General features: G+C 37.5%; 1 protein-coding gene across 8 annotated transcripts in view; it reads left to right on the top strand.

Annotated features, from left to right (window-relative positions):
• FAM169A (family with sequence similarity 169 member A) overlaps positions 1–17,123 on the top strand; it is a 66,948-nt gene that overhangs the window by 44,392 nt on the left and 5,433 nt on the right. For 7 of the 8 annotated variants that reach the window (XM_057541435.1, XM_057541434.1, XM_057541440.1 and 4 more), the window contains 6 exons: positions 2,865–2,993; positions 3,508–3,620; positions 5,894–5,933; positions 6,449–6,599; positions 13,439–13,583; positions 16,860–17,063. In XM_057541435.1, coding sequence (XP_057397418.1) covers positions 2,865–2,993; positions 3,508–3,620; positions 5,894–5,933; positions 6,449–6,599; positions 13,439–13,583; positions 16,860–17,063 — 782 coding nt within the window. The remainder of the gene's footprint in view (positions 1–2,864; positions 2,994–3,507; positions 3,621–5,893; positions 5,934–6,448; positions 6,600–13,438; positions 13,584–16,859; positions 17,064–17,123) is intronic. The other variant, XM_057541436.1, reaches the window with a different exon arrangement.

The following is a 17,123-nucleotide window of genomic DNA, read 5'->3' as shown; positions in this document are numbered from 1 at the left end:
CACATCTACTGCAGGCAGACTCTCTTATTACCCTTTTTTAGGATTCTCATGTTAAATAAATTGAATACCAAATGAATTATAGGTGCTTATGTATTATGTAAGGTATCCTCTGCTATTTTAGTTATTTTAATTCAGGCAAAGGACTCAGTGTGGCCTGTTGGTTTTCTCCAGCTTTTCCCTTCCTAGTAGGTATAGGAACTACAACCAGAAAACATGAGAAATATTGTCAAATATGTGGGGGAAAAGTGAGCAAATGCTATCCTTGTGTCCACATATCCAGTGTCCAGATTAACAAATGTTAAGATTTTGCCATATTTGTTTTCATTTATTTTTTGGGAGACCTAAACAAAACGTAGGTACAGTTGATGTTTTCTTTGGACCCCTCCCTAATCCCATTCCCCTTTCTTCTTTCCTCCCCAGAGATAATTGTGTTCCTCAAGTTGGTGTATATCCTTCCTGCCCATGTTTTCACACATAAGTCTATGTCTATAAACACTGTAAAGCATTATTTCGTGTGCTTTATTTTAAAAAATTTAAACAGTTTTTAAAAATAATTTTAGATTTATTTTGTATATATTCATATTTAAACAGTTACTTTAGATTTTCACACTTCCCAAAATATAATTTAAATAGCACTGAAGTTCCCCTCGTTTGCCCTATTAGAGGTGTTGCCCAGAAACTGGGTCCGCCTCTTGGTGGTTGTTGAGCCAGAAGACACACCAAGCCAAAGAGTGGGAGAATTTACCACTTGCAGTAAGTAAGGAGAACACCGGGGATCTTTCCCAGAGCAGTGTCTCCTCAACAGTTTTTGATCATAAAATATACATAACATAATATTTATCATTTTAACCATTTGTAGGGGTAAAATTCAGTGGCATTAACCACATTCCCAATACTGTGTCCCCATCATCACTGTCTATACCCAAAACTTTTTCATCATCCCCAATCTAAACTCCGTACCCTTCAAACAATAATCCCCCTTCTCCTCTCCCCTCATTCTCTAACTTCTCTTCTGCTGTCTGTCATGAATTTGCATATTCTAGGCGCCTCACATAAGTGGATTCATAAAATATTTGCCCTTCTGTGCCTTATTTCACATAGCATAATGTTTAAGTTCCATCCTTTTTGTAGCATATATCAAAATTTCATTCCTTCTTATGGCTGAGTAGATTTTTATTGGTGACATTTCGTTTATCCATTTATCTATTGATGGATGCTTGGGTTGTTTGTACCTTTCTGTGTTTCTATGAATAATGGTGCTGTGGACATGGGTGTGCAGATATCTGAGTCCCTGCTTCCAGTTCTTTTGGATATAAACCTAAGAGTGGAATTGCTGGGTTATAATTCTATGTTTAACTTTTTGAAGAATTGTCAAACCATTTTCCACAGAGGCTGCATCATTTTTAAAATTATTTTTAAATTATTATTTTTTATTTTTTTAATTAATTTTTTTGGAGTATAGTTGATTTACAATGTTGTGTTCATTTCTGCTGTACAGCAAAGTGAGTCAATTATACATATACCCACTCTTTTTTAGATTGTTTTCCCCATTTAGGTCATTACAGAGTACTGAGTAGAGTTCCCTGTGCTATACAGTATGTTCTTATTATCTATTTTATATATAGTAGTGTACACTACTACACTACTGGTAGTGTACACTACCCAGTCTCCCAGTTTATCCGTCCCCCCACCCCTTTCCCCCTTGGTAACCATAAGTTTGTTATCTACATCTGTGACTCTATTTCTGTTCTGTAAATAAGTTCATTTGTACCTTTTTTTAGACTCCACATATAAGCAGTATCACATGATGTCTTTCTCTGTCTTACTTCACTCAGTATAACAGTCTCTAGGTCCATCCATGTCACTGCAAATGGCATTATTTTGGGTTTTTTAGATGCTGCATCTTTTTTTTTTTTTTAATTAATTTATTTATTTTTTTATTTTATGGCTGTGTTGGGTCTTCGTTTCTGTGCGAGGGCTTTCTCTAGTTGTGGCAAGCGGGGGCCGCTCTTCATCACGGTGCGCGGGCCTCTCACTATCGCAGCCTCTCTTGTTGCGGAGCACAGGCTCCAGATGCGCAGGCTCAGTAATTGTGGCTCACGGGCCCAGTTGCTCCGCGGCATGTGGGATCTTCCCAGACCAGGGCTCGAACCCGTGTCCCCTGCATTGGCAGGCAGATTCTCAACCACTGCGCCACCAGGGAAGCCCCATCATTTTGTTTAACGTGTTTTTAAACTTATAAAATGACATCCTTTTGTAGGTAATATTGACTTGTTTTTTCACTGACTTTTTTTTTTAGATTTATCAACGTTGATTATATGTAGCTGTAGTTTATTAGTTGTAGTTGCTGTATAGTATTTTATTGTATACACAGTATAATTTATTCATATATCCTCTAATGATGGGCATCAAAGTTGTACCCCCTAAAACAGTCCTGTAATCATCATTATAGATGCCTTCTTCCGCATATGTATAAGTCATTACAGTATATACCTAGAAGTAGAATTGGATCATAAAATATTTTTCTTCAACTTGCTTAAGCACTTTAAAATTGTTCTCACACCAGCAGTGTGGGAGTTTCCATTTCCCTTATTTTTCTGATGCTTGTTATTATCTGATGGGTGTGAAAATGGAATCTTGGTGTTTCATCTTATATTTCCTTGGCAACTAGTGAGGTTTATCATCTTTATCCTTGTTTATTCATAAATGAGACTGCTATATAATTTTCTTGAGTTTCCTTGCTGTTTTTGGTATCAAAGTTATGCTAGCCCCATTAAGTGACTTGGGCAGCTTACTTTCCATCTTCTGTTTGCCCAAACATTTGATTTTGGGGATTTCTAGAAAACTTTCAATGTGTTTTTCAGCTTGCAACCAGTACTTTGAAAAATATCCAGGAGACCATGAACTGCTTTGGGAAGTTGAAGGTATTGGACACTGGTACCAGAGAATACCAATCACCAGAGCATTACAAAGAGAAACATTTAAAATTACGGGTAAGAATGTTTTCAATTTGAACACAAGTCCAGCTTAAAAAAGCAGTACCTAATGATGGTTGTGTCTTATAGTCCAGAGTAGTGGTGTATTGTAATGTGATCTCTCTAGTAACAGACCTCCTTTTCTAAACTTGAATTTTTGTTATATGTAAACATTTGAGTCACTAATAGTCAGAGGCCCTAGGGTAGTCCAGTAGAATGTAGCCCAGTAGTCCAGTAGGAATTGGTGGATAAGAAATAAACACAGTTTACTCAAACAGCATAGAATAGGCATCAGTGGATCAAAGGTAGTATGCAGTTTCATGCGTCTCCCCTTGAAGTCACTCAATACAGATAACTGTTTAAGACTCTTTACAATTGCAAGGCTTCATTATAAGATATTGGTGAAGGGGATATCCCACACTTGGATTTTCAACACCCTTCTTTAGGGCTTTGTAAAAATGAGTACAAAGAGTGTTAGAATTAAAAGCAGATACTAACTGGTTTACAATTTTAAAAATTCTTTTACACACAGCAGTTTCTCAAAATGAAGCTAAAAGACCTGTGTCTGGAGAATATGGTCTTGCATCTGTTCCAGACTATGAAGCAGGAGCTGAAGACAGTCTGTCTAGTGAGATGCAGCTAACTGTAGGTACACTGTAGTTTACTGTAGGAAATAATAATTTTGCTGTTTTTAAAGAAGAGGTTCAGCTAATATTTAACTTTTTTAATGTTATTGTTCATTCAACAGACTTATGTAACTTCTGTTGTGTTAGTTACTTGGCATTTTCTGTTAGTTGGTTTCTAAGATTTAATTTTCTTTGAAAAATAATTTGGAATACACAAAATAATATAGAAGAAAATAAAAAGCTATAATTCCATTACCTTAGATGTAGCAAGTAACATTTTGTATATGTACTTAATATATATTATGAAACATGTATCTGCATATGTTTCATTTTTGTTTTTATTCTTTTATGCTGCTTCTAACTGCTTTTCTCCATTAACATAATATTGTAAGCATTTTCTATGTCATTACTGTTTTAAATCATTGTTAAATAGTACACTATTCTATTATATATAAATATCAGCATTTGTTTCCTTAACATTTATACTTAAGTTTTTTATATTTATAAGTGACCCAGCCATGAATGCATTTATACATGAATCTTTGTGCAAATGTAATTATTTCCTTGCACAGATAAATTTGTGGAAGTGGAATTAGTAGTAGGTCAAAGGTTATGAAGTTATTTTGGGAAGTCTGAGGCTATATATGTTAGGTCTTTGTAGAATGTAGTATACTTTGCAAATACTAGGTAACCTGGAAGTAGAAGGGCAGGTCCCATTACTGAATTCCAGAGGACTTACCAGGTACTTTTCTAGAAACTACTTGATATTACTTAAAATGCAGATTCATTGATGGGATCCTAGAGTTCTATTTTTATGCAGTGTTTTGTTGTGGTGGCTTTTAATACAGTCATATTTGTTTTGTACACGGGTATCTGAATATATTTTTAGTGAGTGTTGAATATGTCTATGTAAATGCATGTACATTTCAGAGACACAAGTGCTTTGGGGAATTATTTGTGCCTCTTTTCTACTGTCTTAGCATGAGCGTTGACTATTTGAGTAAAAGTCTTTTAAAACATTTTTAAGGATAATATAAATAATATTGATACAGTAACTATATATAAGGAGTTCAGTTTTTTTGTGTTTTATTTCTACCTTTGGAATTTCAGACTTCAGAATAAGCCCTAGTTCTATTATACTGCATTCCAAATTCCTCAGATATATTCAAATTCATTTTAGTCCTGGTCAGATATCATAAAACCAGGGAAAGTAGAAAAATCTACTCTTCTCATACATGTGAGAGCAATGATCTACTTTTATATGAAGCCATATAATTTAAAATGTGTCATTTTAATGAGAACATATTAAAATTTCACCATATTATAAGGTTGGCAATATAAATTAGACTTTTCTTCATTTTAGAAATTCATATTCCTTATACTACTTTAATATTTTAATTAATTCAAGGAAAATATTTCTCATATTAAACTATTTATTTATTTATTTATTTTTATCAGTAACCACATGGGGAAGTGGTTTTGTTTATTTTTAACTACATAATTTTTTTAGCTTTATTGAGGTATAATTGACAAAAATTGTACATATATAAGGTGTATGCCTTCATGATAAAGATGATAAATGCTTGAATTAAAGCATTGGTCGTACAAAAGAGGGGGCAGTTTTGAGAGATTCTTCAAAGTCAAAATTGACAGGCTTTGTGATTGATTGAATGAAGGACAAGAAGAAGGCATTACTGCCTCACAGGATTTTGGTTGGAATGGCATACTGAATTGTTATTGCCATTAACCAAGATAGAGGATAATATTGGGGAAATTTAAGATTTCAGTTTGGGACAGGTTGGATGTGAAATTGGTGGAGTATCCGCTGAGAGAGATTTCACTGGAAATAGAGCTTTGAAAATCGGGAAAAAAGTTGGGGAGATTAAATTGTATATTTGGATTCATCATTTGGAAATCAGGAAAAAAGTTGGGGAGATTAAATTGTATATTTGGATTCATCAGCAAATAGCTGTTGAAGTAAAGGTGGTAGATACAGTTACATATAGAAGGAGGATGTAGACTGAGAAGAGAAGGGAGCCAAGAACAGAACATTCAGAAAGCCCATGTATATCACTATAGCATATTAGATGGCTTCATAAGTTCTTAAGCTCATAATAAACTGAGGCTATAATATAGCCTTTCTAAGTGAGTTTCTTAGTTGATGAATAGTGAGTACAGAAGGTGCTATTTGAAAAACTTTTAAAAAGATTTTCTTTGTAACTGTATGAAGTAGATCCATAGGGAGAAGAAAGGATCTAAAACTTGTGGTTTTAATCTGTATCTCTGTTTTAGATTGATTCTCTAAAAGATGCCTTTGCAAGTACTTCTGAAGGTAAGAAATTCAGCTCGTCTATTAGTGTTTGAGACAGTTAGAATTAAGTGTGTGTGTGTGTGTCTGTGTGTGTGTGTGTGTCCCTTAGAGTAAAGTGAAGACTTCTCCAGCCCTAAAATCTAGATCTGGGTTCTTTTACCACTGATTTTGCTGTGTGAACAGTTAGGTAAGCTATTTTGCCTCTCTTGTTTTCATTTGCTTACCTGTAAAATAGGGACAATAATGTCTACCTTGTTTATTTCCCAAGATTGTTGGAAGAGGGTCTAAGTGAAAATGCAGAAACACTTTGCAAAAAGCTCAAGGTAACAGAAATTTGAGGAATGAATACTGACAAGGTTATTTCGTAATTTAGAAAAAGACACTGACATGGTTTCTTAACCTGAAGTGACAGAGAGGAAGTGTGTAATGTTGGGGATTTAGGTAAACTAGCGTAGTTCCTGCATTTCTGTGTATTTTAATAGGTAATCCTTTGAATACATAATCAATCAATTATAGTTTTGCCGTTTTTTTCTCAGGTCACGATAAAACATCTGTTTCCACTCGTACTCGAAGTAGTCATTTAAAGCGGCCAAAGATTGGAAAACGGTTTCAGGATTCTGAATTTAGTAGTTCTCAAGGGGAAGATGAAAAGACTCCCCAGACTTCACCTACAGCTTCAGTGAACAAGTGAAGTATTGTTTATTTTACTCTCGTTATTTTGTTTATTCTTATTTTCATATTATTAGTATTTAGTTTTTAAGGTGAAGTTTATTATATTGTTTGTGTAGTAAATGACCTTGGTGTAGAACTTTGTATTTGAGTTCTTCCACAAGATTATTGATTACACTTGGTAAGTGTCACTTTGACAGTGGTATAGGGAGAAGTTGCTAGTAAGAGAGTGGAATAAACTCATGATTTAGTCTCTTGTGTGAAAATCCAGGAGAATATTCTAGTGATTATATTATCCCAAATGAGTCATTATTGTCAACTTTGAATTTGACAGTAGCTATGGTTTTTAGCAGTGCTGAGGTTTAGTCAATTTAAAAAACCCTCATGAAAGGTATGAGCCCTAGATGGACCCGCACAGCACTCCCGGGACAGGGCTGGGACCAGTCGTGTCTCCAGGTGGGAGAGCCCCTCCCGTTCCTCCAGCCTACTTTATTTGGAAATATTGAGCTATACTTTGAAATGTATTCAAGAGATTTCCAATAAACTTTTTCTGTACTTTATAAAAAAAAAAAAAACCCTCAATTTTACTTTATAACTAATTCATTTTACTGGGTTATAGAATATAACAAATTAGTGATAGCCATAAATGGTATTGTCAACTCCTCCAGAAACTTAATAGCCAGCTGAATCAACAGAACACTTGGATCAAAACCTTATTCTCCATCTTCCTTTGAATCTTAAAGAAAGCAAGATTTTCAATATTATAGTTAAATTAGACTTTTGCTCTGATAGTCCTGCTAACTGTTCCTGAGTCAACCATTCATAGTGTTGTCATTTTAGTTGTGAAATTATTCTACTCAGGTAGAGAATTCTGTAGCTCTTCTAATTTCATTATGTATGTAACTTTAAATTTGGATAATTATGTAAATGTTATATTTTAATGAAAAATTCATCACTTTAAAGTCAAATTTAAGTAAATATTTAACTTGTGAAAAGAGTAATGAGGTTAGATAATTATAGTTTTTTCACTGAGCAACATTTTGTTGTAATACCCTTTTTAGAAGGGAATGTAACAGTACATTTTAAATTGAACATCTCAGAATTATTGTGGAATTTTTTTTGCTTTTCATAAAATAGTAACAGTGAGACTAAATGCTTAAGTGCTCAGACACTATGAAGAACAAAACTTCATTTTTGCCCTTGAAGAATCGACTGTCTATTAGTTTCTGATACACATATCTGTACCTGTGACACAGGTTCAGAGCACTGCAAGGTGGATTGTGATATAATAATAGAAGTGCAAAGTGCTCTGGATGCAAAGGAGGGTGTGATTGATTCTAATTGAGGGGATGGAGAAATTTGACATTTGTGCCAGGGCTTCAAAGATAAGTAGAAACTCAACAAGCAGAGTTGGGAAAGAAGACTTTCTTTTCTAGTTCGAGGGTCTACAAACTATGGTCTATAGGCCAGATCTGGCCCACCACCTATTGTTGTAAATAAAATTTTATTGTAACACATCTGTGCTTGTTAGTTCACATGTTTATTATGGTTGCTTTTGCTTTACGCTGGTGGAGTTGAGTAGTTGTTCAGAGACCATGTGACTCAGAAAAGCTAAAGGAAAAGTTTGCTGACCCCTGGTCTACACCAGGGCTGTTCCGAGAACCCTCTGTCATGGTGGACATGTTCTTTGTCTGCCCTTCCCTGTCCAGCGTGGCAGCCACCACTCAGTTTGCTCATCACCGAGCACTTGAAGTGTGGCTAGTGCAACTGAGGAGCTGAGTTTTTAATTTCACTCAGTTTTTTGTTTTTTTTTTTTAAATAATATTTTTCTGTTTCCTTTTTTTTTTTTTTTTTTTTAATATTTATTTTTTGGCTGTGTTGGGTCTTCGTTTCTGTGCGAGGGCTTTCTCTAGTTGCGGCGAGCGGGGGCCACTCTTCATCACGGTGCGCGGGCCTCTCACTGTCGCGGCCTCTCCTGTTGCGGAGCACAGGCTCCAGATGCGCAGGCTCAGTAGTTGTGGCTCACGGGCCTAGTTGCTCCGCGGCATGTGGGATCTTCCCAGACCAGGGCTCGACCCCGTGTCCCCTGCATTGGCAGGCAGATTCTCAACCACTGCGCCACCAGGGAAGCCCTTCACTCAGTTTTAATTACTGTAAATAATGACAAGTGTCTCATGGCTACTGTATTGCACTGTGCAGTTCTAGACAGCAGGGGTAACGTGAGCAAAGGCACAAAGCTGGAAGGAGTGTTGGTAAGGAAAACTGATGTATAGGTAAGTGGTAGCATCGAGTAGGAGGTAAAAATATAAGGGTCTGGTCATGTTAGGCTTTGAAAGGAGGTATGCTTTATTCTCCAAGCCATAGAGAACCATCAGAATTTTCTGAGCTGGACTGTCACTGGTACAGATATGTGTATTAGAAACATAACTCTGGTGACTTACCGGACGGTCCAGTGGTTAAGACCCTGAGCTTCCACTTCAGGGGGCATGGGTTCGATCCCTCTTCAGGGAACTAAGATCTTGCGTGCCATGGGATGCAGGCAAAAAAAAAAAAAGAAACATAGCTCTGAAAACCTTACTGAAGAATGTATATATTGCACGTCTGAACATGAGTTGGGAAGAAGTTACAGTGTCCAGAGAGAATTGGGCCTGAAGTAGGAAGATGAGAATGGGAATAAAGTTACGGATTTGTTTGAAAGGCATTTCACAGGTAGAACTAATCTATATCGTTTATTGTCCAAACTGAAATTTTTGAGAATGAAAGGGGCATTATTAATACACGCATACCTCAGAGATGTTGTAGGTTCAGTTCCAGACTACCGCAATAAAGTGACCATCACAATAAATCAAACATTTTTGTTTGCTAGTGCACATAAAAGTTATTTACACTATCCTGTAGTCTGTTAAGTGTACGATAGCATTATGTTTAAAAAAAAAAAAGTACATACCTTAATTTAAAAATACTTTATTGGTTAAAAAAAATGCTGTCATCCGAGCCTTCAATGAGTCGTAATGTTTTTGCTGGTGGAGGGTCTCGCCTCAACGTTGGTGGCTGATGACTGATCAGGGTGGTGATTGCTGAAGGTTGGGGTGACTGTGGCCATTTCTTAAATAAGACAGCCATGAACTTTGCCACATAGATTGGCTGACTTCTTCCTTTCACTAACGATTTCTCTGTAGCATGCGATGCCGTTTGATAGCATTTTACCCACGGTAGAAAGTCTTTCAAAATTGGAGTCAGTCCTCTGAACCCCTGATGTGGCTTCGTCTACTAAGTTTATGTCATAGTCTAAATCCTTTGTCATTTCAACAGCCTTCACAGCATTTTTAGCGGGAGTGGATTCCATCTCAAGAAATCACTCTCTTTGCTCATACACAATAAGCAACTCCTCATCCATTAAAGTTTTATCTTGAGATTGCAGCAATTCAGTCACATCTTCAGGCTCCACTTCTAATTCTGATTCTCTTGCTATTTCTACCACATCGGCAGTGACCTCCTCCACTGAAGTCTTGAACCCCTCAAAGTCATCCATGAGGGTTTGAATCAACTTCTTCCAAACTCCTGGTAATGTTGATATTAGACCTCTTCCCATGAATCATGAATGTTCATAGTGGCATCTAGAATGGTGAATCTTTTTCAGAAGGTTTTCAATTGACTTTGCCCACAGCCATCAGAGGAATCTCTATCTGTGGCAACTCTAGCCTTATGAACTGTAATTCTTTTTTTTTTTTTTTTTTTTTTTGGCTGTGTTGGGTCTTCGGTTCGTGCCAGGGCTTTCTCCAGTTGCGGCAAGTGGGGGCCACTCTTCATCGCGGTGCGCGGGCCTTTCTCTATCGCGGCCCCTCCCGTTGCGGGGCACAGGCTCCAGACGCGCAGGCTCAGCAATTGTGGCTCACGGGCCCAGCTGCTCCGTGGCATGTGGGATCTTCCCAGACCAGGGCTCGAACCCGTGTCCCCTGCATTAGCAGGCAGATTCTCAACCACTGCGCCACCAGGGAAGCCCCGAACTGTAATTCTTAAATAATAAGACTTCAAAGTCGAAATGCTTCCTTGATCCATGGGCTGCAGAATGGATGGTGTGTTAGCAGGTATGAAAACAACATGAATTTCATTGTACATCTCCATCAGAGCTCTTGGGTGACCAGATACATTGTCAATGAGCAGTCACATTTTGAAAGGAATTTTTTTTTCCTGAGCAATAGGTCTCAACAGTGGGCTTAAAATATTCAGTAAACCATGTTGTCAACAGGTGTGCTGTCATCCAGGCTTTGTTGTTCCATTTATGGAGGACAAGGGAGTAGATTTAGCATAATTCTTAAGGGCCCTAGGATTTTCAGAATGGTAAATGAGCACTGGCTTCAACTTCAAGTCACCAGCTGCATTAGCGCCTAGCAAGAGAGTCAGCTTGTCCTTTGAAACTTTTTTTTTTTTTAAGTGGGTGGATACATCTGTGGTTGTGCTACATTTATTTATTTATTTATATACAGCAGGTTCTTATTAGTCATCCATTTTATACACATCACTGTATACATGTCAATCCCAATTGCGCAATTCATCCCCCCCTGCTACCCCCCACCCCCCACTTCCCCCGCTTGGTGTCCATATGTTTGTTCTCTACATCTGTGTCTCTATTTCTGCCTTGCAAGCCAGTTCCCCTGTACCATTTTTCTAGGTTCCACATATATGCGTTAATATACGATATTTGTTTTTCTCTTTCTGACTTAACTACACTCTGTATGACAGTCTCTAGGTCCATCCACGTCTCTACAAATGACTCAGTTTTGTTCCTTTTTATGGCTGAGTAATATTCCATTGTGTATATGTACCACAGCTTCTTTATCCATTCATCTGTCAGTGGGCATTTAGGTTGCTTCCATGACCTGGCTATTGTAAATAGTGCTGCAGTGAACATTGGGGCGCATGTGTCTTTTTGAATTATGGTTTTCTCTGGGTATATGCCCAGTAGTGGGATTGCTGGGTCATATGGTAATTCAATTTTTAGTTTTTTAAGGAACCTCCATACTGTTCTCCATAGTGGCTGTATCAATTTACATTCCCACCAACAGTGCAAGAGGGTTCCCTTTTCTCCACACGCCCTCCAGCATTTGATGTTTGTAGATTTTCTGATGATGCCCATTCTAACCGGTGTGAGGTGCTACCTCATTGTAGTTTTGATTTGCATTTCTATAATAATTAGTGAGCACATGAGCAGCTTTTCATGTGCCTCTTGGCCGTCTGTATGTCTTCTTTGAAGAAATGTCTATTTAGGTCTTCTGCCCATTTTTTGATTGGGTTGTTTGTTTTTTTTAATATTGAGCTGCATGAGCTGTTTATATATTTTGGATGTCCTTTGAAACTTTAAGCCAGGAATTGGCTTCTCTTCTCTAGCTCTGAAAGTCCTAGATGACATCTTGTTCCAGTAGGGTTTTTTGTCTGCATTGAAAATCTGTTGTTTAGTGTAGCCACCTTCATTCATTATCTTAGCTAGATCTTCTGGATAACTTGATACAGCTTCTACATCAGCACTAGCTACTTCACCTGGCACTGTTATGGAGAGAGCTTCTTTCCTTAAACCTCATGAACCAACCTCTGCTAGCTTCAGACTCTTTTTCTGTAGCAGCCTCACCTCTTTCAGCCTTCATAGAATTGAAGAGAGTTAGGGCCTTGTTCTGGATTAGGCTTTGGCTTAAGGGAATGTTGTGGCTGGTTTGATCTTCTATCCAGACCACTAAAACTTTTTCTCCATATCGGCAATAAGGCTGTTTTGCTTTCTTATCACTGGTGTGTTCACTTAGAGTATCACCGTTAATTTTTTTCAAGAACTTTTGCTTTGTATTCACAGCTTGGCTAACTATTTGGCACAAGAGACATAGCTTTCTACGTATCACGTGCCTTTCTCACTAAGTTTAATCGTCTCTAGCTTTTGATTTAAAGTGAGAGACATGTGACTCTTCCTTTCATTTGAACACTTAGAGCCATTGCAGGGTTATTAATTGGCCTAATTTAAATATTGTTGTGTCTCAGGGAATAGGGAGGCCCAAAGAGAGGGAGAGAGATGGGGAATGGCCAATCAGTTGCAATAGTCAGAACACACACAACATTTATCAGTTAAGTTTGCTATCTTAAGAGTGGACATAGGTATATGTATAACCAACTCACTTTTCTGTACAGCAGAAACTAACGCTACATTGTAAGTAAACTATACTCCAATAAAAAAAATTCATAAAAAAAAAAGTTTGTCATCTTATTTGAGTGTAGCCTGTGGCACCTGGAAACAATTAAAATTGTAACATCAACCATCACTAATCACAGATCACTGTAACAAATATAATAAAAAAAAAGTTCAAAGTATTGTGGGAATTACCTAAACATGACACAGACATGAAGTGAGCAAATACTGCTGGAGAAATGGCTTCAATGGACTTGCATAGCACAGGATTGCCACAAACCTCCAATTAGTAAAAACATAGTATCTTCAAAATGCAGTAAAACAAAGTGCAATAAAATGAGGGATGCCCATAATTATGCCGGTGCTGGGACAAAAGTTGTAAACTGGACTGTTCCTGGTAAGCTGAGATGTATGCTCATTCTAGGAGAATAAGATCCAATCAATATAGATAGAGTAAAAGAAAGGTCTAGTTTACATAATTGAAAAGGTGGTGATCAAACTGGAGAACAAGGTAGGAAAAGGAACAAACTTGTAAGAAGATGAAGAGGTTGGTTTTGGACCTGTAAAATTTGAAGTTGTTGTCTGAACAACACTTAGTTGATTCTCTAAAGTGTTACTTTATTAACGGATTCCTGAAATTTTATATTCATCTTTAATAAAACAAGAATGTTTTTCTTTGGTTTTGTAGATTGGAGTCTACTGCACGAACATCAGAGAGCTCAGAAGAATTCTTGGAAGAGAGTGTGATTGAATTTGAGGATGAAAGTAGTGATAAAAATGTTCGACCAGCACCAGAAACCCAGCCAGGCCTGGAAAAGCCAGAAGGTGAAAAGGTAGGAGATTCACTTACTAAATAAAATGAATGGAAGTAAAATTTAACTTTCTTAGTCATATATTGTTAGAAAAGCATAACGATGTATTTTAGACTCTTAGTAGAAATTGTATTTAATGTTAAAAAGCATATATGTCTGGACTTCCCTGGTGGCTCAGTGGTTAAGAATCCGCCTGCCAATGCAGGGGACACGGGTTTGAGCCCTGGTCTGGGAATATCCCACATGCCACGGAGCAGCTAAGCCCGCGTGCCACACTACTGAGCCTGCGCTCTAGAGCCCGCGAGCCACAACTACTGAGCCCATGTGCTTCAACTACTGAAGCCCACGAGCCTAGAGCCCGTGCTCTGCAACAAGAGAAGCCATCGCAATGAGAAGCCTGCGCATCGCAATGAAGAGTAGCCCCTGCTTGCTGCAACTAGAGAAAGCCCGTGCGCAGCAACGAAGGCCCAACACAGCCAAAATAAATTTAAAAAAAAAAAGCATATATGTCTAAAGCAAGGTCAGGTAGTAGAGGATAAAGTTACAAGTATTTTTTATTTCAAACTGAGTTTATAAAGTTTGACGTATTGCAAAGATAAAATAGAGGATGTTTAGTTAGTAATGTCCCTCATTGTATTTAAAATACAAATTAATTTGTAGAATTAAACATACTTAAGAAGTGACACAATGATGTGACTATAAGAGGTCTACCTTATAAAACCAGTTAGAATGCCTTAATGTCCAACAAGCCCTAAATTGCACCCCTATTTTGGTTAGAAGGATAGAATTAGTTGTCCAGAAAATATATATGTATTTGACTACAGTTGATTTACAAATTCCTAGAAAAATAACTAAATTCATTTTTTTTTACCACTAGAAAACAAGGAGGAAAATCCTTTGTGACTGAGTAAAAAACTCTTTATCTGGCTTCATTTCTTTTTTCATCTTCTCTATTTCCTATCCTTTTTCTTTAATATCTTCAATCTTTTCCTCTCTTACAGATTCCTTATTTCTTCTTTTAAACATACTTAAGTTTCTTTAAAAATCTTTTACCTGTTTGTCAAGTCCAGCCAGGAGCTAAGCAAGTGAAACTGCATTACTGATTTTATTTCCTTAACTTGCTCCAGTTTAGCTCCTGTTTCCTCTACTTCATTAAATTGTATTTTTAAATGGCATTTTTTCTCTTCTTGTAAAAATTAGGAAAACAAACACATATTTTAAAAAAGGGATTTATATGCTTCTAGATGTCTGTGGGAATGTATATTTGTGTGGGTTTTTTTAAAAAAAACTTAAGATTATACTGTACATACTTCATGTAACCTGTTTCTTTTGTCCAACAATACATGTGAGTACCTACTCTTGTAGGTCACCAGTGACACTTTCACTCAATTCTGGTGGCTTTCCTTACCTAGGTTGACTATTCTCTCTTCCTCCGGATTCTCTAGTCCCCTGGCTTTATAACACTGTTGTGTTCTGGTTTCTTGGTTTTCCTCTCTCTGAAGTTTTGTTTTGGTTTTATTTATTTGCTTTTTGACTCTTCTGCTTCCTCTTTTTTTCCCTGTATTTGTGGACATTCTAGAAGACTCAGTTCTTGACTTTCTGCTCTTTTGTTCATGCTTCTCTTTTGAAAATGCATCTAGTCTAATGGCTGAATGGTCATCTCTGTGGGGATGACCAGTAACTTCAGACTTTCAATATTGATCCAGACTTCAGTATTACTTGCCTTCTGAATATTTCGGTTTAGACAGATGTCTTTTATCATCTTAAATTTTAACATCTCTGCTCTTTCCTATCACTTCTCTATTGAGCCTTTTTTCCTATTTCTTATTTTTCATTCTGTTCCCAAACCTAGAACTTGAAGGACTGAGTTTTTCTCTTCTGTTGCTTCTCACTTGTAGTTACTCACCAAAATTCTGTTTTTTTATAAAAACTTTTGCTATGTCTTTCTCATTTTCTTCCTTTGAACATTTGTCATACAGTAGTTGGTCCTTTTGTGAGTTTTATTATAATTACCTTCTGTGTGCAGTTTATTCTTTATACTCTCTGGCCAGATTAATTTTTCTAAGTCTCTGATTTCAGTATCCCTTAGGAAAACATTCATTATATGATTTCAGGGGTTCTATATAATCCAGCCAGGTCTATTTCTTAAAATTTGAGTGCATCAGTGTTCTAATTTTTATTTTATTTTTAGTTAATTAATTTATTTTAAATTTATTTTATTTTATTTTTGGCTGCATTGGGTCTTTGTTGCTGTTAGTGGACTTTCTCTTGTTGCGGTGAGCGGGGGCTACTCTTCATTGCGGTGCGTGGGCTTCTCATTACAGCGGCTTCTCTTGCTGCAGAGCATGGGCTCTAAGCATGGGGGCTCAGTAGTTGTGGCACACTGGCTCAGTAGTTGTGGCTTGCGGGCTCTAGAGCGCAGGCTCAGAGTTGTGGTGCACAGGCCTAGCCGCTCAGCAGCATGTGGGATCCTCCTGGACCAGGGCTCGAACCCGTGTCCCCTGCATTGGCAGGCAGATTCTTCACCACTACGCCACCAGGGAAGCCCAGTGTTCGAATTTTTAAAATGATAATTAAATAAAATGATCTCTAATTATTAGAATGTCATTAGGATTAGTTAGAAATATTAGATGTTAATGAAAGTCATGTAAATTGATAAACCTTGGAGGAAGAGTTTCAGAAATTGGAGACTTAGTGTTATCAAATCGCTTTTCCATATTTTAATGTGATTTAAGGAGCAGGATTGTTCAAAGATGACCCTTTTTTGACTGGAGAATGAGCTCGCTAAGATTGAGGGCTCTCTGCTCCCAGCAAGAAGCTGTACCCAAACTCCGCTTCCCACAGGACTGCTAGTGCTTCCTCCCCCTGGCATGCTAAACTGTGACTTCCCAGGGACCCCAAGGGTTCCGAGTGCTGAACAGCTGATGTTCTGTAAAGAGCTGGCACCAAATCTAGACTTTCTCTGGTGGCTTTTTACTGAAAAGGTTCTTCCTGTCACTGCCTATATGGAGGAAGAAGAAGAAGGAGGCAGGGTCTCTTCCCTGAATCTCAGACCCACACTGGGTCCATAGAGCATCCTGGTCCTGTCTTTTCTCCATGAGAACAGAGGGAAATTGGGGTGCTTATGGATTCTTTGCTCTTACTGACTCTGCTGTTCCTTAACCTGTGTCCTGTAATGTGGTAGAATGTATCTTGAGTCCTGGTGCATGACAGGGCGACTGAAAATGGACCCACCTTGTATGACAAGTAAGTTAATTTGTAATTTTGTCCTGACTTTTTTTGCCCTTGATGGTGTAGGAATCTGAATCAGAGCCTATGAATGGTGAGATAATGGATGATACTCTTAAGACTTCACTTATAACAGAAGAGGAGGACTCCACTGGTGAAGTTTTAGGTGAAGAATTAAAATTGCAGTCTTTTAATTCCAGTGAAGACTCTACGAATCTTGTTCCACTGGTGGTAGAATCTTCAAAATCTCCTGAGGCTGTTGCACAGGATAAGGTAATGGAAAAATATCCAAATTTTTTATAGTTATAGTGTCCAGTGTTGGTGACTTGGCTA

The sequence above is a fragment of the Balaenoptera acutorostrata genome, chromosome 2 (assembly GCF_949987535.1).
Source record: "Balaenoptera acutorostrata chromosome 2, mBalAcu1.1, whole genome shotgun sequence".
In the NCBI taxonomy this organism is placed as follows: Eukaryota; Metazoa; Chordata; class Mammalia; order Artiodactyla; family Balaenopteridae; genus Balaenoptera; species Balaenoptera acutorostrata.
This window is presented reverse-complemented; position numbering and strand designations above follow the sequence as displayed.